At 41.4% G+C, this 22,097-nt stretch overlaps 1 protein-coding gene across 1 annotated transcript; it reads right to left on the bottom strand.

Moving 5' to 3' along the window:
* Positions 1–216: 216 nt before the first annotated feature.
* On the bottom strand, positions 217–11,847 carry LOC111266258 (uncharacterized). The gene is made up of 7 exons (XM_086970841.1): positions 11,767–11,847; positions 9,846–9,973; positions 8,488–8,777; positions 7,492–7,749; positions 6,261–7,258; positions 5,297–5,858; positions 217–2,867 (listed from the first exon to the last, which is right to left on the bottom strand). The coding sequence occupies exons 3-6, from the start codon at positions 8,758–8,760 to the stop codon at positions 5,624–5,626; spliced, it is 1,764 nt and encodes a 587-aa protein (XP_086826967.1). The 5' UTR covers positions 8,761–8,777; positions 9,846–9,973; positions 11,767–11,847; the 3' UTR covers positions 217–2,867; positions 5,297–5,623.
* Positions 11,848–22,097: the final 10,250 nt, after the last annotated feature.

Here is a 22,097-nt window from a genome sequence, read left to right as displayed (position 1 = left end):
GAAAATTAAATTCGGAAGAAAAAGATATCGTCTTATAGGCAATGCCCCTTGAGCGACGACCTTCCTTGTGTGATTAGTTTTTTTCCTCCCTTTATTGTCTATAAAACATACATATTGAAGTAAGTCAACCATTAGAACCTAACAAACGAACCTTTTAAGCTAATGATATCGCAAAGCAAAGTGTCCTTGTAATATAGAATTGAAAACAGGTGAAAGAGACCAAGTATCGGGAGTCGGATTTGCACCGTCATCCGTAATTTGAAAGGTTGATTTATTAAACTTAAAATTGTTACGTTGGAATTAATGCAGTTTGTACTGCAGTTACCGATATGCTTGTCTAAACCAATCGAGATGAAAGTAGTTGGACGATATCCCGAGAGACGCTTCAGATGCGATGGCCAATCTAAGTAAGCTAAGACGAATGTTTAATTTATTATTGTGAACTAAAATGGTAAACAATAACTTACAAGTATTAGCAATTGGTTTTGTTGTGGGGTCTCACCACGTTTCCGGACGCGTAGTACTATATATATATACCATCGTATTGTATCTACGGACACGCAACTTTAAGTTAAATTCATTCTTGCACACTTTACTGCATAATGAACAAGTGTATGGGACGTCACTGTTATCGCTGTATTTAAAAAGCGCGTACCCACCATTGCATTAGTGATTATCTGATACACTTTTTAAATATTTTCTTGCTATTATTATGTAGTTTGTCCATATGTGTCACGAAGGGCCTTGGCTGACTACATCTTGTTAGCGTATAGGACTCCGGGCCTCAAATGAGTGAGTTTTCCACTTGGGACCAACAGGTTTTTGGCGGGTATTTGTCTTTGAAAGCTAGCCCTCTTCAGTTCCCGTTATCTTGTTCATAGGATTTTCGTTCATTTCGGTTCGATATGTGCCAGTGTCCCTACACCAGACTTGACTTGTACGTGACGGTACTGCCCTAATACGACCCTAAACTCGAAACACAGTCAAGCACGACATTTGTAACAGTTCTTCGGTCGATATGTTTCGCATTTTCGATTGTCTGATTGTCGTCCTCCAAAGATTCATGGCCGAAAAGGCTCGATAGCGTGTCACTGTTTCTCCAAAATGTATATTTAGCTTCAGTATTTAATTGGCGATTCCTACCATCCTATTAGATGTATCCATACTGACACTGTGGAGACCATGAACTCCCTTTTATTGAAAGGGCATCAACTAGCCCGCCAACGTCTCTCGGGCTTTCCCTGCCAATGTGGAAAGATCTATTAGACATGAACTCTGCGTTCAACGCTAAGATAATAACAATTACAGAACGCGTCAAGTTTAACTAACGCCTGGGCCAGACTACATACGTCGGATAAAAGTCAGATCCTCTTCATTTAGATCCTCACCTTAGCAATCGTTTCTATTGCAGTGACGAATATATATCCATCACACGCGTTGAATCTTCTGCTCGAACCAAAAATGTACTAACGAAACCCAGACACCTTTAACCCGCGAATGTTTAAATTGAAGGCATCTGGGTAAACTTCCTGGTCCGTATATACAGAACCATGAAGAGTACACCACTTTACCGCACGAGTGAAGTCTGCATTTGACAAACTGTACGCTCCAATAACGTCTGCCTTAATTTATTCGGATGATACGTCAGCAGACAGCTTGCCATGCTTACAATGGCGCGACTTGTTCATCCACGGTCCACTACGTTGCAGGAGCTTTTGATCGGTTGATCGATAGCACTCGTCAATTTGGGGTCGCTTACCTCGCAACAAATGATTATTTACTAAATTTATATTACATACGATCTGCTGGATGTTACAATATTTAACTGAGACAAAAAATATATAACTAGACCACTTATTATATATTTTCATGACAAGTAAATCAGCAACAGAGATAATTTATCTATGTCGCTGATTTACCTCTGTCTATTCTTTTGAAATTGTGTTGTATCACTCAGTTGCTTTTTTTCGGATGATGCTTTGACATTATTGTTTTACTCATGTGTTTTTTTTTTGTTATTATTATCAATGGCCATATATTAGAACTGCGTTCTGTTGCGTTCATTGTTATAACACGTGTCTCGCCACCGGTCTAATCAATAACGAAAGTAGCCATTTTTTCATCTCACAATACTCTCTGCTAAGCAATAAATAGCAACAATCCATTACAGTAACATTGGCTCCTCGTTTGAATACATGTATGTATTATCCTTGCTATTGTTTGTAATCATTTGTCTTCTGCCTTCGATTTTCATTCGAACATAAATCCGTTCTTAGATCCGATTATCCAAATAATAACTGTAGGGCAAGGAAGAATACCAGTAACAACAGCATAACTAACTAACTACTGAATACTGAAAAATACTTTTATTGGAAGTTAATTGAAAAAGAGAGTGAATGGAAGTTACTGCCGCGGTTGTCCCCTTATAGTGTTAATTTAACGGCGTTTCTGTCACTGTCTATTCACAGGATGTTAAATGTTTTTATTTATCAATCTGAAGATCGATTCACTCACTTATTGACTATACTTTTCTATCATCTGTCATATTGTTGATTTATGGGCGCCACCGAAATTAGTGGAATGAAAATGGGCTGGTCCCATTATCACAAACATATACAGAGTGATCTCAGCGACGAAGAGAGCCTCATAGCCCTAGTTATGGGTAACGCAACAGAAAATATCGGGGAAGAAGATCGCGGTGAAAATGATGATCGGCTATATAAGGATAAAGGTGATGATAATGTCGCCGTCCTAGCGGGCCCTGTCGAGATGTTGGATAGTGGCGATGAAGAAGATAAATATGAGAAAGTGTGATGACGATGATGAGTGATGAGTCACAAGGACGTCATCGGTATTTTGCACGTGCCCTGAAATAATAGCAATAGGATCGTCACCGTGACTGAAGATGTCTTGAGCAACGCATGAAAACGAGAGAAGGCCAAAAAATTATTGAAGACTGTTAAGGTAGAGAGCATTACAGGACGGATTGCCTCAATGGTCTGACAAATTCTAGCTCTTCAGCACAAAAAAACAAGACCGCTTGGCGAAGTCCAACGTTTACGCGTCTACCTGTAGCAAGATGACGAATGTATGTAAGTAAAATTGTACGGAATACTTCGTAATAATTGAGAACTATATTGTGAAACTTCGCGGATCGAACTCATATAGAATGTATTTTAGATCACTGAATCCGCGCACCTCACGGTTTGCGAAGTAGTTATAGCGTATTAAAGAAGCTTTACAGCCGAAACTTGCGACCCGCTCCAGGCGAAAGGTCGACCAGGTAACGAGTACCATTGGGATTTGGGCAGGACAGTGGAAAGTTCCTAAATCTGAAGGGCTATACTCTTGTCTTTTTAATGCTATCATGCGGATCATTAAATAAGGTACCACTAATGAAGCTATAATTATTTTCTCATTATATTTTATTATCTAGCACTATCAGTTAGTCAGTTTGTGTACATGAGTATTTAGAAGCACCTTTTTTTAGGACAACAATAAAAACTTGATCTTATTAGATGTCTAACCGGAGGGCGGCAGGATAAACGTGTTTAGAGTTTCTTCAAGGGCCTATAAAATAGGATGGCAACTATACAAACAACTATTAACCATAATATTACGTTATTTTTCTTAATTACCTCTAGCTTATTTTCCTGATGATTAATAGGTAATGAAAATTTCTGCCGACGCTCAGATTCGAATGACTCTGGCAGCATGCTTCCGATTTAAATTTACCGAAGTTACTATATTTACTATTTGTCTACCTATTTCAACAGCTTACGTATTGGCAATGGTAAAATAGACAAGTCTTTCTATCAGAAGACGGCTTTCAAAAGAAATGAAAACGACTGAAATTCGAAAATGATGAAAAATTTAGCAGCTTCCAGGAGTTATAGGGATACAGAACATAGCAAGAAGTGAACATGCCTATGGCCTAAATAATGGCCAGTATAATAATAGGTATATATTCAGAACCTACGACATCGTTAACCAATGATGAAGTGGAATTCAGAAGAATGAGGTCGCAGTGCACTTGAACAGCTGAGCTCTATCCAGCCGAACTTCGCTGTTCCTTTGTTAACCTAATATAGTTAATCGGCACATGCTGAGGGGACTTCTGTTGATTTTTTTGTTCATTACTACCGCATTTTATCGGTGTTTAACCAACGCAAAGAGTGTTTGGTCAAGTATGGCCTTAGCTATTTCGGACCTTAAGAAAATTCCTTTTTTCCCGAAAACCTATTAGTTATCATAAAACCTATTACCTTAAACCTATTAGCATTTTGAATTCTTTATTGTTAAAACAGTGCCATTGTCCCTTTTTTTTTTTTCTTCATGTCATGGCTTCCCAGCCGCGCAAAAGCAACGCGCTGTCTTGCATCTGGCTGAAATTTTCGCGGCGAGATGTTGCCAAACATCGAGAAATTGTAAAATAATTAAACACAAAAGTAATTTAGTTTCTCGACATTTACTTAGTTATTTCGTGAATTAGAAGGGGTCTCATTTCCAGTTTGCCGTTAGAACAGAAAAACTTCATGGAAGAAATGAGTGTTTAAATTAGGTTAAAATTTAAATTTATTATCAGTATCTGTTGCTTCCATATTATGAACAGATTTTTCAACAAATCATCGTTCATGTTCAATCATATGCCTTTGGACAAGGGCATATTTGTACCATTTTCCTTTGCCAAGACCAACACAGCGTTTTACCTTACTATTTCCGCAAACTTAGTTCAAAAAATTCACAACTATAACAGACTACGAAAGCTGCATAATGTCGATCACCGCTTATACGGGTCACAGTATACCCCACGAGGGTGACTTTTATGCGTCCCTTAAGATCGTATACGGTCTGTGGATTAAGGCAATAATTTCATGAACAAAATTTTGAAAATCGATCTAGGCCATGACCAACCTGAGATTTACAAAATATTTTATTTACGAGTTTTTTTACAATACAAGTTAAATGTAATACGGTTAACAAAAATATAGGTTAACTAAAAAAAAAAAAAAGGGAAAAAAAATGGGTTAACTGAAGTGAACCGTGTCGATATCGACAATCCAACCAAGAACTCTTAATTTAAACATTTCAATAAAGTAGTCAACTGCAATGAACTGATGGTCACGTGTTTGAAGACGCTGGAGAGATTCGACAAAAATCGCCGCTGTAAATACTAACGATGTCGCACCTCCTATTATCTCCGACCCTCATCTAGCTTGAGGTCGCCCTACAGTGACTTTTTTTTGTACATCTAGGTTCTGTTCTTGTTATTGCGTTGTGTTTATTTTTTTTTTACCTGGTTAGTGTGGTGCAGCGCGTTTACATCGCGGCTGCCCTCGCCGGAGTCCGGCTCTTGCACATCGGCCGTTGCTGCATTTGCCCCCGGTGGGTGGTCGTGTTCCGGTTGATTCTGGGGATTCGCCCTGTGGCTTTCGGAGTGAGCCGCGGCGGCAGCGGCTCGGGTGTTGTCAGGCTCGACTGACGGCCCTCCCGTCAGGATCTGTTCGCGATTGCTAGTCGGAATAGCCGCAGCCGGGATCTGTCCGCCGCGCTGCTGTAGCTGGAACTGCTGTTCTGATCTACCAGTGTGGCTAATCCCAGTGGCGGACAATGGAAGCGACAGTCATGGTGATTGCAGGGTCGTTGGCGCAGGGCTGAGCTCAGCCTCGGCAACCTCGTCGAGGATGTTGAGCTCAACCGAGATGGTACCCTGCGATTCGAGCGAGTCGGTACGCCGCTGTAAATCGGGAAAGAGAAAGACGGTTCCGCGGGAACCCCGACGGGATAACGACGAGTGACAACATAATGTAGCCGAGCCCCCGCAAACACCAGCTGACCAGCTCGCCGGCATGCTCTCCCTAAAATCAACCCGCCAAAAGGTCACTGTATTTGAAAGAAAAATTGACAATAGATGCACGACTCTACCCACGCTTGCTATAATATACAGAGTGTTCACTGAAGGGAACACAGTCAAATTACATAAAGACGGCGATTTTACATATATTTCCTTAGCTGTCTATTATTATCGTATAAATACACATTGAAGTAGTAAGTTGTTGTGCTTAAAAATAATCTAGCTGGCACACTTTTTAACACTGTGTAGATAGATACACAGATAAACATTACATCAGATGACACAGACCAAAATGTGCCTACGCCAGGTTTCGAACCCAGACGACCACATGGCCTTAATTCACCAGGCAAACACTTTCTTATTGCGCACCGTCGTGAAAACTGATCGTTTGATTGAATCGACTTACCCAAGACTTCCGTATGGCGAAGCGGATGATAGATGTGGGTGTCGGCTGGCCGACGATAAACAGGAGGAGTAACCGCTCTCAATTGATGACAGACCTGGAGAGACAAGCGAGGTGGCTACGCTCAGTGGAACAGGAAGCAAACGGGCAGGATGCCGCCTTGCCGACAATGTGTTCTGGGCTCCAGTAACATCTGCACAAGATGAAATAGCATTGGTAGTAACTGGAATAGGATTCAGTCCGGCCCCAGAACCCATCCCGCCTACACCATTACTTGTTCCTCTGGCGAGAATCGTTGTCAGATGACTTCCGCCGACGCTAGCCGCACAGCCGCCCACGCTAGAAGTGGTACCGAACCCGCTACCGGCAATCGCCGTCCCGCTAGTGCTCTGCTTGTTATTATCACTAATTCCGCTGTTTTGGATATGACTTTGTACTTGAAACGCCGAGATGGCTTGCTTCAGCGCGAGATAGCTGAGACGAGCGGCCATGAAGTCGATGTCCTGTGGAATCCCACACGTCTCACAAATCTTCCCACGTGTTTGGGTCTGGACACTGTGGCTAATATTACCTCGGCTCCCGACGCACGAGACAGCTTGCGCACCTGTGCCCAATCCGCCGCTGAGACGCTGACTCGCACTAAGACCCACCCGATTCGGTATCATACTGCCGGCGGTTATAGCAGAGGCCTGGTCAAAACCCGAGCCTGTCCCGGCTGAGGTGGGCACGCCGGCGGTGCCCGGGTGAGGCGTCGCGCCCGAAACGTCGGAAAACGTTGGAATCGAAACGTCTCCAATTATGGAGCCCATTGGACTAGGGCCCGCTGGCGCGGCTGCCAGCGCGATGACTGATCCACAATATGATGTCAATGAGAACGTATCCCTTAACTTCCGGTGGCCACCTCCGCCGCCTGTCGATTTTCGCCCATCACTCCCCAAACCTGAGCTAACAAACTCACGTTCAGTCTTCTTTAGCTTTTCCTTCAGATAAGCTACTTCGTGCTGTGAACGGTACAGAGAAACAAAAGCATTTTTAGAGAATTCACCCACCGTTTAGAAACAGTGAATAATAACGTTGTACGTTTAGTACGCAATAATAATCTACGTGGGATTTTTTCTTAATTTGCCATTCCTCATGTATTCTACCAATGAAGCAATCAAGCACAAACACGCCTTGCTTTTGTCTGTTCGTTCTGACATATGCCCACCTTCTTTTTAGGTACCCGTGCACTCACCTCGAGATCCTCCACTTTGAGGATGAGCACCTCTGATTTGTTCTCAGCTGTGTGTCGTTCCCGTTGCAGTTCAACCAGTTGCGTACATAGAACGCGGGTTCGAACTTCAACCAATAGTGTCACCAGGCGGGCACAACGAAGTAAACGAAATAAGATAATTAGTTGGAGTAGACGCCAGCCGCGGGCCGCAAGGGGTGGATGCATCCAGAACAACGTCCCTAAACACGCTACCGTTAACACCACGACGCAGTCCGCCATCTGTGAATGCCCATAACACGGTGCCAAGTACTACATTATCATCATGATTAGTAACAGGATTATCAGCATCATCGAAACGCGATTAAGGAAAGACCAGTAAAATGTACAACGAAGACACAACGACTCCGAACACGAAAGAGACCCAGAACCTCGCCTACCATTTTGATTTTTACCATTCTCTTTGCCAATATGATTTTTTTGAAAAACGTAGAACAAAGATCTATTCGAATATTTTGTGCTTTACTAAACTTGCTATAGGACAAAGTATGTAGAACGCAATATTTGCTCTTTGTACCGGAAGCACGAGTATAAAGATAGATTGAAATAACATTCTGTTTAAATTAAACTCCCTGAAACGGTATTAGATCCATTGGATTGAGCGCTAATATGGCAATACGGCCGATAGTAGGTGAGCTTTTGAGAACGTAAGATAATTAATTCAAAAGAAGATACTGAATGTTATGTCCTTCCTCAAACAATTTTAGAGTCATAATGTAAAAATCCATGCTAACAGTCAGGTCCCATTCAGACAGACTCGTCAGATGACAGAAAGCTGATTTAAAAGGAAAATTACTAAATATATTAAATTAAATTAAAAACATTAAAAAATAAGCATCAATATTAATCAAGCCGCCAGTTCACGGGGCCGTCTCGATTCATGTATATGTATCGTTTTGGATTCCAAGCAAAGGAGTCACGATACCAAATATTCATAGTGGACATTTATTGGCTATTTACCTCAACGAAGTCGGTGTAGAAACGGTTTCCGCCAGCGACAAGTTTGAGCACCATTTCGATGATGAACAACGCTCCGATAACGAGCGACATAGAGCCTAGAGCTGCCCTTACAAGCATCTGATCTGGGAACTCCGATGAGCTTGTCCCGGTTTCACCAACGTCGACGGCAGAACTTGGTTCCCTGGTTGTACCGGGAACAGGTAGGAGCGATATCGCATTCGCAGGACCGGCTACCAGCAATCTGCAGCTCGCGTTTCGCTCCGCTGCTAACATCCTGGCGTCCTGGGGCTCTGCCAGTAAAATCGATAGCCGTGTTAGTTTCACGATCGCACAGTTACGTCCAACTATGATAGTTCATCTTTACGTTTGTTTGAACTCCCAGCTGATGTGCCGATTATGGCACAAATTTTTCCGAAACATCGTGCCATTATCACGTTCGACGTCAAGCCCGGGTCCAGACAGCTGGTTTATATCTGGATATATAGAACTAGCATCAGATAGGCAATGGCGTATAACAATATTGCAATAAGTTGGCATCAATGGAAAGTGTTGTCGAATTGATGGGTACAAGTGTTATGTAAAGCTGTCAAAGACAGCAGAAAAACGAAAAATTCGGTTTAGTTTGGCAAGAAATGCCGCAAGGAAACTGTGACGAATACTATTTCTGTATCGCTATTTCTAATGGAGTAGCGTTGCACCGAATTGGTCTTCAATTCGGATCACGTTTTTAGGTGGAGTTCTTCCAAGGCTTTGCTAAGATTAGGCACGTCGAACTTTATGTTTAAGTATTCGAGGCTGTTACCGTATAGGGTTCTTTTGTTTTGAAACGAGTTCGTATTGTGCCTCTATATATACACACATTACACAAAAGAACTATTACTAACAATCGGCACAAACAGATTTGATCGTTTTCATTAGCGATTCCTCTTAACCTATATTTGATCTCATCTCGTATAATGTGCGTTATGCCTTATCCGTCAGCTTGAAGACACGGACTAACGAGAAAAACGTAGCTATTGTTCAATTATTTTTTTCTTTCTGCTTTCTCATCGAAACGTTAAAAAACTCACTTTATAATAAGATATCGACCTCCCTAATATCTGGCTTTGAATAGTTCCTTTAGCAGCAGCTGTTATTTAGGCGTCTCTTATGAAATTCCTATTTCAATGAGGTGAATCACTTTCGATCTTTCTTCGTTTAGCCGTACTCGTTTACATTGAAACTGTCTTACGTTTAAAGTGAATTGTACTGGATGTGTATTGCTAATTCTAAATTCTAATGATAGTTCTTTATAAAAATAAAATAGACGTGTATAGTATATACAGATGATACTTATATATACTTATCTATGTACCGACCCTGAATGAAGCTGAGGTCGAAGAGAGCGAGTGCAATAACAATAAAGGCTTCGATGGCAGACAGCAGGACGACAAAGGCCGTCACCCACCAGCTGCCCAAACCGGACCATACCTGCTCGCGCAAGCTCCTGCGAATGGAAAATCCAGCAGTGAAAGAAGTTGCCTTCGTCAAAATCAGAATAGACATCACGCCAAGTGGTTAATAAAAGCTTTTTTTTTTGGGCACACGCAATCAACTCTGACCAATTCTGACTGCTGATAACTTTTATCTGTCTGATACATCCAATCGTTAAAGAAGGACACAGTTGATTTCTAGAACTCATCTCTAGCTAATTATTATCTGTTGGTTGTAAAAATATAGTTTGCTAAATGAAGCGGAATCAGTATCCACTATTCATTGACAGGTCGGTAGATCGACACAGGCTCCGATAATGGAAACGTTTGTATTACATATACATTGTGTAGCTGATGGCTCATCCAATTAAATGCTTCCAAGAATCCAATAGTTTGCCTTTAATGCTTTAATTATTTTGTTGTGTATGCGATGTACAATCAGAAGCTCATACGACACTGTCTGGGTATCTGATCATTACGTGTATTCGACAGTCACACGGTTTCTATACTGTGTCCTTATCTCGAGCCTTGAACAGGGCTAACTTAAAGCCGAGAAACCAAAAGCAATTTGAAGTAGACGTCTTTGCTATGTCCTTCAACCGTTACTTTGAATAAATAGAGCCAATAGAACTTCGTAAATCCATCGAACAATCACTAAACAAGAAAAAGTATCCAGCTCTAATAACTTTTCGGCATTAAACTGATACACGCGTAATCAGGACAACATGAAGCTGGTGGGGATTCGAGCTTCTTATTATAGAAAAATTAAAATGTTGCACAATTGGTAAGGCTTGATTAATCTAGTTCAAACTTACTACAATTTTTAGTACGACTGTCAACGAGTGTTGTGAAATAGAATGTTCGATTTAACCGCACAGTATCTGCGAATGTTCAGTTACTGCAAGACCTAAAGGCCGAAACGATAACGTAGTGGCAGATCGACTAGATTATAGCCCTAGCAAAATGGTTGTCTTTTGCTGAAAGCAGGCCATTTAATCGAACGGCTAGGGATGGCACCGAACGTAAAACCGAAAACATTTAATTTTAACTTTTATTTTTGCAGTCATGGCGTCTTCGCAGAGAAGGACCGGAGTAAACCCTGAATCTGACACAACTAGGACGCATCGAAACAAAACGACATGTATAGTCTAGAATAGATATTTCTAGAGATATTTCTTGAGAAAATCTTGTCTGTGTTCGCTAAGGTTTAGCTAACATAAAATAACTTACCAGACTAGTTGGCTGAACGCATGAAGAATTGCTAGTCACTTCATAAATTAATGTAACAGAGTACCTCTATAATTAGAAAACCTCTCAGTTTAGAAAACTTAGAAAAGTTAGAAGCATGCAAACTGGAACTTTTTTTGTATGTTGTCTGTCGTATACACTGTTGATATCAAGTGAGAGAGCTCATTAATCGCAGCGTGGTATAAGATTCGCTTCCGATGGCTGGACCTGTTAGGATTACATCCACTAAACCTAAAGCTCATTCCCCAAAGTTTCACTCTTTGATAGCCCTGACCTTTAATAAGCGGTACATAGGACAAAACTTTAAGATTTACAATATATATATATATACATATATCTGTGAGGAAATCTTTGCTTCATTTGCGTAATATAGTAGCGATGGTCCTAGAAAAGCCGGCATAAGTCTAAAGTAAGTCCCTCAAAGCCAATCGTTAGTATACTTGCATATGGGCAGCGTTATTAATGGTATTGTGGGGTGTATTTCCATCAGGATGTATACTGAGGAATACGAGACGCAATGAACGGAATATCAATTAAAATACAGTACACAAATATGTACCTTTTCGCGGCTCGGCGGTCATCGTCGCCGGCAGTGGCATTGTGCTCAGCTGGCCTCTGGTCCCAAACAAGCGGATCGGAGTTTCTCATCAACTTCTCCTTACTGAAACCGATAACAAACAGTAGACACCACACAGTAAAATAATACCGTTAATGCCACTTGGACATTCTCATTACCGTAATCACCGTCATTATCATCACACACGTCACGTCACAATCATAGAATGATGAAAGCACGTACACGAGCAATACCATCGACCGTTCCTCTGAAATGATCGATCCATACCGTTATGATAATGTAATTAGGTTGATAGTGATAAAAGCCGGATTTTTAAACAGATTGACGCAAAAAATCGCGTGACTGCACATATTCTGTAATAATCAGCTAGCTATTTTATGTGCGTCGCGCGGTCTCGCAGTTGCCTACATATCACTTTCAGAAAAAACTAAAGCCTGCACTATATAGCAGGGGCAATTATTAAATGAAATATGTATTACCCTATTCAGAACGGCTCAGGTAAGAATGCGCGATATAAAGCGAACGATCTATTGAATCATCTAGGTTCTTTGCGTTTCTTTCGAACCGGCCTGGTCCTTTCCATAGAATATGTATATGTCGCCGCTTTTCCAACAGTTTCACCTTTTTCGTTTTAGCAATTTGTCAATTTTCAAGATATAGAAAATTATCCAGAATCGTACTATCGTCACAGCACTAAAAAGAAAGTCAGATGTGGATGGCTGCACTGATAGCGTTAAGATTAACCGAGGTGTCTCGCCAGAACTTTATCCTATTGAGTCTGACGAGTTGATATGGCCTAAAACTACTTATCTTAAAATTCGTTGGGAGTGCTATGTGGTGAGTCGAGAAGGCCGGATGAAGATTAAGGATACTGCCGCCGGCGCGCTTTGAGTCTCTACCAACGATTCGTCTGCGAGCAGCGTTGGAAAGCCGCCTTGAATAAGGGTCTAATATCGTTATATTCGTCCAAAACAAATCGTAACCGAAGCGAACTAGAATTCCCCATTCTTTACTCAGCTGTCAATAACACTTCACAAACTTTTTTCGCCCTTAGCTGGGCCTGCACAGCTAAACGCGTTGCTTATCAGCTGTCGTCTTCCAGCAGCTAACCACTTCGTATATATCTTTGACGGTGTACATTTCAATGATAAAGCCGTCCTATCATTTGGTCGAATTTTGGCCTAGAAGATGGCCTAAAGATGGTGCTTTCGTTTAAGATAAATCCGACCGCAATAGTCCAACCAATATAAGGTTAGATTTCCGAAATAAGTTCGGGCATTTTCTCAACGGGATAGTACCAATAATAAATACCTAAGTTAGTGTTCGTTATATCGTGGGTTCGCTTTATAGTATTACGGCGACGTGCCTATGCTGCTCTAAATTTATGTACACAATTTTATATGTTTTTTTCAACGTTTTGTAAATTATTCTCTTGGTAATTAAGACCTTTGGAAAGTAGAATAATGTATCTTGAAATGTGAGAATTTAGGCATTTTCGTAATCGAGGAGCGAAACAAGTTTACATGATAGAACCATGGGACCCAGAACTCCTTTGGACGTATATAGGGCCGCCGGTTAAGTAACCCGGTTTTGTTGACTTAACAATTACAGTACCCGTAATGAAAGGGAGATGCGATACCATTTAATAATCCATTGAGGAGGGTGCGACGCGTTTCGAAAGTAAGCTATAATGCATTCTGAATGCATACCTTTGACAAAGCGGCCAAGTGCTCTGGGTGACTGACAAGGCATCTCTTCAAAGATCTTCGTCAGTCAGCAAGGGGCCCTCGTTGGCTTATATCACATCTTTTTTGGAAAATTAATACAACAAATCATTAGAATACAAACGGAAACGTTGCCCTAACAGCTGTAAAAAAGCTTCTTCTATGGTTACTATGTCGTTTCATAGGTCTTTTGGAAAAATCTCGGTCAGGTGTTTGGGGATGAGTCCTTCGGGTAGGCAAGTCCTCATTCAGAAGAAGACGGTTGAAAATGATATAAAAACACTCGAGCCGACAAGTTGCGTCAATCAGCTGGAAAACGTGAAATAAGTTTGGGCAATGAGTAGGAAACATTGCGGCTATCTTATAGCTTTTCGAAGGAACGGGTCAGGTTTAGATGAATATAGTCTTGCAATCCGAAACACTTCTGAACACGCAGTCAACTAGATCAGCATATATATCAATCACATTAGTACTTGGCATCCATTCACACTCGCTTTACCATAGGTATTAACTTCGCGCGATTACATCGTGATTTAACTTTTAATTATTGGTTGCTTTAAAAAATTACACGATTCAGCTAATTATAAACCTGTCACTTCAACTTCCGGCTCGTACATTAGCAAGTTAGCTATCAAATCCTAGAATCGAACTTCCCGCCATTCGTTTCTGATTTCCCGTTTCAAACAATTATAAAGTTCAACAAGAAATACAGGATTATACTGCTGTGTCGTGTAGATTGTGCCACAGCTGAATTCATAGCAGAATCAGACCGTCTTCCAGTCCATTAATAGTTTCAGTAGACTCATCACAAGGTCTTAGTTGAGGCAGGATAAGTTACTAAGTTATAATCAAGCGGGTATATTATTCGCCTTCAGCTAGTGTTTCACCCATCAAGTTGTAAGTGGCTATACGTTACCCCCTAACTGCAAGTGGGGCTAATGTTTAAACAGAGCTCACGTAACCAAAACGTTACCAGCTATGCGTACCTGATGCGTAGCTTCTATTATATGACATAGATAACCGTAGGAAGATATCATGCATAACAAGGCCTAAATAAGGCGATAATCTTTCGTAGAAACTTCAGCCGAAGTTCATTCCAGCCAAGCGGGTACCTATACGACCTGTTGGTCGAAGAAGTTAGCGTCAATATATTCGCGCACCCGGTATATATACTGTATTATAAAATAATTTACCTTGCATTCAAGCGGTAGGTCCGAAGCAAAACGGTGCTTTTAGTGCATGGACGTGAATCTACTGCGTGCTAGACAAAGTACAGGACGGGGCTAAGAGCACAGCCAAAATGTGTGAATTTTGAAAAAATAAACGAGCTCAATTCTCTATTATCAAATCTCATAGACTTATTTACTATCATTATAAACTTTGTCAGCATAGCAGCTATGATAGACACAATAGTCCGAACTGATTTATTTTGTATTTTGAACTGATAAACACCGCGTGGCGTAAAGCTGATAGATGTTAAAAGAACGAAGTCGTGCCCGAGGTCCTCTCCTTGCAAGCCTGATGCAAATTGCTTTCCTAAGCCTGCTTGTTCTCTCCAGGGGTACCATTTTCCGCCAGTGCGTACACTGACAAAACTACAAGAGCATGAAGAAAAGCAAATTTGACATTTTACAGCTATACCAAAACGCTAGCTCGGTGGCAATCATGATGATATTAACAAAAAGCCAATAATACGTGAGTGAACTGATCCGTTCAAGATTTCTTCCTGCATTTGTCTAGAGACGTATAAATGTACTAAATAATGAAAAAAACCCGATTGTTGTAACGAAGATCACGCTCATTTGTCCGGAACAACCATTCTATCTAGTTCAGTACGATAACTGCTCACTATTACTATCGTATCTTGCACCTCTGTTATAGATGATTATTTCGATGACATCGTTTCGACTATTAATCTATTGCATATTACAGATTTCAGCCTTAATTATTGATTTATACCGTGTGCGAGGTAATCAAGTGATAACTTCAGATTACATCGACTGGCACGCGTTACGTGACAGCCTCAGGCAAAATGGTTGATAAGGGATTCGTGGTCGTCCCCATAGTCCCCAACGTCTGCTTCGTTGTACGTAGAGACTGTGACTGTTCAGCCGCCGCACCTGCTCGGATAGTTGCATAGGCATCGCATTTGATACCGCCAGACGAAATGTATACTCTTTCCATTATATTGCTTATCCTACATGGACGAACACTTTGGCTAGGGTCGATCTCACACGGACCTTATTACATTCCACACAGACAGCTAGCTACCTAACAAGTTAGACAGCTTATAATCTGTGACCTTTTACATCTTCATTTTTTTGCTACGTACGAATCATTTACATAAGTATTGTTTTCAAGTCTAGTTTTAGGTTTTGCGTTGTCGTTAAGCTACTTCAGAGGGCTGACCCTTTTCAGCACAAACGAAGTGCCTAGGCGAGTTTCCAGCCCACATTACCTCCCGTGCTCGCTAGTTTAATAGCAAACACGTGACTACTGCTTCATTATGGAGACAGGATCTCATGGTATTGTAAGGTCTTCCCGTCGACCTATAACTGTCATATAATATTATATATCCTTCTTCGTAATGATATAATCGAACACCTTATATCCGGCGGAGGAAAGTGTTCGGTTAACAATGATAAAGGTCATGCTGACTACATTAAGAGTAATGAGTGCTGGCCCAAAGGAATTTTAATGAGATTTTTTCTTCTCAACATACACAGCCCCGAGTTCATCCGATAGAAAAGAGATAGAAATTGCTTTTATCAGCGTTTGAGCCACCTGGTGAACACTAAAAGTGAGCGAGAAAGTAGGTTGCAGGTGTATGTCGGATTGGGCCGCACCACCGCTTTCGATATTTTCAGTTGAAAAACTTGGCCTTCGAATAACCTTAAATAAATTGTGATAATGAGGATGTGTATACAGAAAATCGGGAAATTAGCGATCCCGCCGTCGTCAAAAACGAAAGATCTTGGCCATGAACTTGTAGTTCAGTTGACTTAAATAAAGGAAAAACTGTATAATCTTCTCAGCTTTTTAGCTCGTCCTACGCCGGTACGAAAATCGGCTATGTATGCCATAGCGCACTCTGCTTTCCCTAGATGGCCTGCTCGGGATTACGACGCTGGTTTTACGTGACGACGGCGGCGGCGGCGGCACATATAACGACAACGCCCAGGGGGGCAGTGAAATGGCCGACCACGGCAAAGGCTTCCCTATCGAATTACTGGAGAACGCCACCTGAAAATTCGAAAAACAAGTAGTAGCCGACGCCGCTAAACGCTTTGTGTTGATCGTTCATTTTTGGCGTCCAGCACTACTAATCAACTACGTCTGGCGCCGCTTCAACTCGCGTTCTTTCACTAAAGGGCAACATATTCGGTGTTTTTTTTGGCCTGTCGGCGTCTCGGTTCGTGTTCGCTGTGTTATTGTCGCTGCGATTTTTTGTTGTCGTATCCAGACACGTTCGACTAATCTTTGAGGTAACCAAGTTCTGGGTCCTGGTGTGGCACGTTGCATCCGTTCTTGCCGGCTCTGAAGTATTGCGTGCACACGCATTCAACATGCGCCGCGTATTTAACGGGCATTAAAATTGAATGCAGAATACTGGGCAAAACATATAGCTAGTAGATCACTTTGTAAAATTTTGATTTAACGACGACGACGAAAGTTGTCGTCTGCTTCACCTTGTCGCAAATACAGATGTCTAAAGACATCTGTATAATAATGTACGAGATAATGCAGCTCTGAACAACATCGGGGTTTCAGCGGGGGATCCGGTTGGATATCTAACAGTTGTCAACGGCTACGACCGACGCAGCAGTTTGCTGGACGTCTTAAATTGAAATTTACGTTTTTATACAATTTTTACAGTGAAGCGCACCTTCATTTAGTATGATAGGGCCGTGAAGCATTTAGCAGGATACTCATTCATTCGACTGTTACTTATTATACTTCGTAAGCAATTCGTGGCTGTCTTGAGAGACTGGGTGTTGAAAATAATTAGATGCTTAGGTATATTTAATTAACGTAAGCTATGACACATAAATTGAGGACGGTTATTGATCCAGATAGACTGCCTTCTAATGTTTTAATTAATTCCAGCTCAGAGTGGTTCACCTCAATGAGGAAGTAATGGCCAGTGGATCAACATTCACGTAACTGAACAAGTTTGCCATCTGCGAGCGCCTTGTTACGCTATGTTGTATGACATCATTACATATAAACGTTTAAGATTTCGAGTCCTGTGATCGCTGAAGGTTGTACTTCAATTATATATTATAACATGTTGTTATATATCGATTAAAAGTTCCTGCACCCGAAATTGAACGAACGAACAAATTCATGGTCACCGACAACGACAGGTCGAAAAGGCCGTATCGCTGACAAAAAGTTCAGACAAGTCCAAACTGGGATTTATTACAAAATTTTCCCGCCTCTGTATTGCGAAGCTGTCTATGGCAGGAGTTCAAAGCTTTCAACAGAGGTATAACCAGTGAGCGCGTTAAGAAAAAAAAAAACACTAGATTATCTACCTGCAACTAAATGAGTCATCCTTATGGCTAGTATAGCCTTATTGATTTCCAAAAGGTACCGATCGACTATATAGGAATCCTACGATTGTAGCTGTTCTATGAGTAAACAGGACAACTGGTTACGCCAGTCCCTACGAATTCAACTCTTCTCGACGATGAATGGCAACAAAACATTATAAAGTAGCTAATATGGACTTTACAGATATTGAACGAGCGCTATAACACGCAGCTCTCTAATCTCCGTAAAGTCCTCCATCGATATGATGCTAAACACGCACATTGAATTCGTTTCGATAGATATAATGAAGCTTCAATATGGACGCTCAGTTCCAGCAATTACCTATATGGGTCGAAAATAAGATATTTAGATGTCGCATATAATGATTTAAGGTCGATGATTTTCGGTTCATAGATTTATGTATGGATCGCTAAAGTTCTAAGTGTTGAATACTTCTTCGCCGTCTGCTGGCAGTTCGATTAATATATGCATGCTCATAACAAATATCAAACGAGTACCGAAATGGTTCGTCTTCTTTAGCGCTATTAGAGTTCCCAGGTTGTCACGCGCCCTGTTTAGCCCATTGCTTTGCTACCTAGTATTAGAACGCTTCGTAAACGAAAGACACAGGACAGCAAAAGGTCCCAGGCGGTGTCGGACTTTAAACTGTGTCTTTCTTTACCGTATTCGCCTTGTTCAACCTGAAATATTTATGAGTCGCACCCGTTTTGTCTGTCGGCCGTCACGAAAGGCTTGCTAGGGGGCAAGACGATTAGAATTTCTGCGAACGCTGCAGCGGTTGCTTTGCTATCGAAAAACGTGTTGGGTTAGAATCCTGGGTTCGAGGCCCGTTTATAGGGCAGGGGAGCGAAGGCTTTAGTAAAAATGTGTTTCGACATAGCGTCCAGTTAACGCGCTTGTGAAGTTCGCTCACAAAGCGTGAATTTTATAAGCACCATTTGGCCAAGTTCGTATCGAAAGATGGGGAGCTAAATGAACTCGTAGTTCGTAACGTTGATGACGATGGTATTTGTTGACGTCATTTTTTGATCTGCTCGCATGGAATCGATTTCTAAGCCTCAGTAAGTACGATGCCAAAAATTTATTATTAATGCGAAGCTTGCTAAAAATGCGTCTTTTTTGTTTACCCTTCTCTTCGACGTAGAAATAGAATTATAGAACAGACGTCCCTTCTAGCTCCGAATAAAAATTCTGCTAGCCTAAACGAAACTTCGAGCCCGCAATATCATCTACAATTTGTTTATAGAATATTATTACTTGCTACAACGAGAATTGGTTTTTAAACTTATGTGATAAACAAACTGGTTCGCCCGTCTGCGACAATAAACACAATGAAACATTGAAAAACAGGCTAAATCGGTAAAAACATTGCGAATAAATGCAGACGTGTTCATCCATGTAGCATTTGGCAGTGTGGTCACCATGAACCGCTGTGATTATCATTTCACGCGACGTATAGGGTACGCCCAAGATGGTGTTCTCCGCCGATGTAAGACAATTAAAATACACAAACCCGCGCTGGCTGGAACGGCGGTGTAGCTAGTCGTACAATATTTTACTTATTTAGCATAACTGACTCTTCTTACAGATATTTTTGGTCAAATTTTTTGCATATAAGTAGGTGCTGAGAGTCACTTTTTTGGGTACACCAAGAAGGACGCGCATCGGCCATCGAGGCTATGTCCTTTTCTTGCTGCTGAAGTGCTATTGATTCTGAGTAGGTTAGAAAAATTGCGAAAGGAAATCTCATGGTCCATTATAAATTGCCAACCTGTAAATCGTACATTTCTTAGGCATGTTCGCATGATAAAGTGCAATATATTTTTGCCGTCTACGACGCTATTATTGAACCCAAGCCAACCCCCTACAAGGGCAAATAAGATCATTTGAAAAAGTGCCCGATGGCACGATCTTTCTCTGATCTGTGACTGATCGATGCTGAATAAGAGACCACGTTGTGTTAAGCATTTTCCAAATAGATTTTTACTGTTCATAGCGCATCTGGTTTATATATGCACCAGCAGTTTTTCGCAAGCTCGATTTCAAACTACAGGAATTATTACTATCTTGTTCAGCGGCTAGAACCACCATAGTTGACTGTAGTAAGCGTTCTTCCATTATTTGTTGTGGCAAAATCCCAGCAAGGTTTGCTACAGACAGTGGTAGCAAGGAGGCAAATCTCAAATTACGAACGCACTTGCTGAGTCTAGACATTTCCTCACAGACTTGTCTGTGCCAACACTTACCAAAATGGGAAGTAACTTTTGTTCAACTTAGCTTTGTTTGCAAGAATTAATTGACATCACTGTCAGCACTCCTCGGGACACAGTCATATACAGGTAGAAGCTGACAATATTATGCACACCCTCGTAGCAAGCCGATTGGATTAGCTCGATATCCACATCTATAATCACTTCAAGATAGGTATCAAGTCCATCTTATTTCCGATACCAACCACGGCAGCGAATCATAGCGTAACTTCTCCTTGGATTTTTCAGTTTGTCTCCTAATACAAGTCAATCTCTGCCACTGACATCAATGATACACGACAGAGACACGATACACGATAGATTTATGGCAGCTTTTACCTTATTTTTGCCCTGCAATAACCGCTTTCGTTTAGAGGCCTCACTCATCAGCACTTACAATGCGCTGAAGTGTCCAAATCGCGATTTTCCCTCCCGGTCTTCCCTCCTATCCGAACAGATCAAGCCAAACGGACATTAGCTTAGGTTTGCCCGCATGAAGTCTTCGTTGGCCTGAATAGAGCCGATGGCCGGACGCTTGTCTTTCGCAGTAATGACACTTGTAAACCGCCACGCTAGAATCATTATCGAGTGTCAGCATCGATACCATCTCGGTTGCGTGGCTGCGAACAGCTTTTTTTTTTTGTTTCCCATTTGAAGTGTCGGTGTTATGCTAACGATCTGCTGTTTAGGCCCATGACGTTTGTAGATCTATTAAAAATAACTAGGCCAAATGCTACGTGAGCATAATTAACCAGCGAACAAAGCATAGCTGAGTAAACGTCCTTTAAACTTAGCCATATACTAACTTATGTACGTCTAGGTGTCATAGATAATCTGTGATATCAATGGTAAATGGTAGCTGGCGTGAAGTATATTTAATTCATTTGTTGACGGCACCGTCCTGCAGTACAACGAATACCAGTAGACGGTACAGTCTAGCCAGCTAACACCGCTCGTTTAGTTCTATTTTGTTCGCTAGTCCGTTTCAAACTGTCTAGCGGTCGACGTTGTTTTTGTTAGCCTAAGTCAACGGACGGTACGCATATAATCGGTTTTGAAGAGCCTTAACGACAAATCATCGCCCTTACGTGCTCAAAGCACACATTCGCTGATAACAACCTAATCTGTTTCGTTCGCATGCGTTGCGTGCAATTAGGCATGCATTGACTCCTCCGGGTCGATTTAGGAGAGAGACAATCGCTGGAAGCCGGAAAAACTGGACACCGCTTTATTTAGAAGCAATATCGCTTTTGGGGTTGCCGACAGATTAAGAAAATCCGCTAAAAACAACGTCTGCAAAAAGAAATGCCATAAATTATACTATGTAATAATTTGATTTTAGGCAAACAGATATTTTCTTTAGTGAACCTCTAGGAAAGCTTCGCCTCATCGGTTAGCAGTTGAATCTATTCGTCTGAATTTGCATGTTCCTTTACGCACACAGGCCAAGAAGCTGTCGATGTTTGTAGGCTGTTTCAAACACTGGGTGAACGCATTGTAATGTTTAGTCCTCGGACATTTGTCTCTCTGTCAACTATGGGCGATATTAAAAAAGTTAATGGGACTAGGTTTAATGGAATAATCATTTCCTCTGTCACCGAAGAATTCGGCTTCGTTTTAACATCTGTCGAGCTAAGGCAACCAGGCTCATCGCGTTTATAGAAACTGAGGCATAGATTAACAGAGAGAATTTGACAGGATCTCTTGACACTACATACAATAAAAACACTCGTGTCTCTATGATAAAATACTATAGTAAAAATTGCGAACGATGCATTGTTTT

This window comes from Varroa jacobsoni, unplaced genomic scaffold (assembly GCF_002532875.2).
Source record: "Varroa jacobsoni isolate VJ856 unplaced genomic scaffold, vjacob_1.0 scaffold_1067, whole genome shotgun sequence".
Classification (NCBI taxonomy): Eukaryota; Metazoa; Arthropoda; class Arachnida; order Mesostigmata; family Varroidae; genus Varroa; species Varroa jacobsoni.
This window is presented reverse-complemented; position numbering and strand designations above follow the sequence as displayed.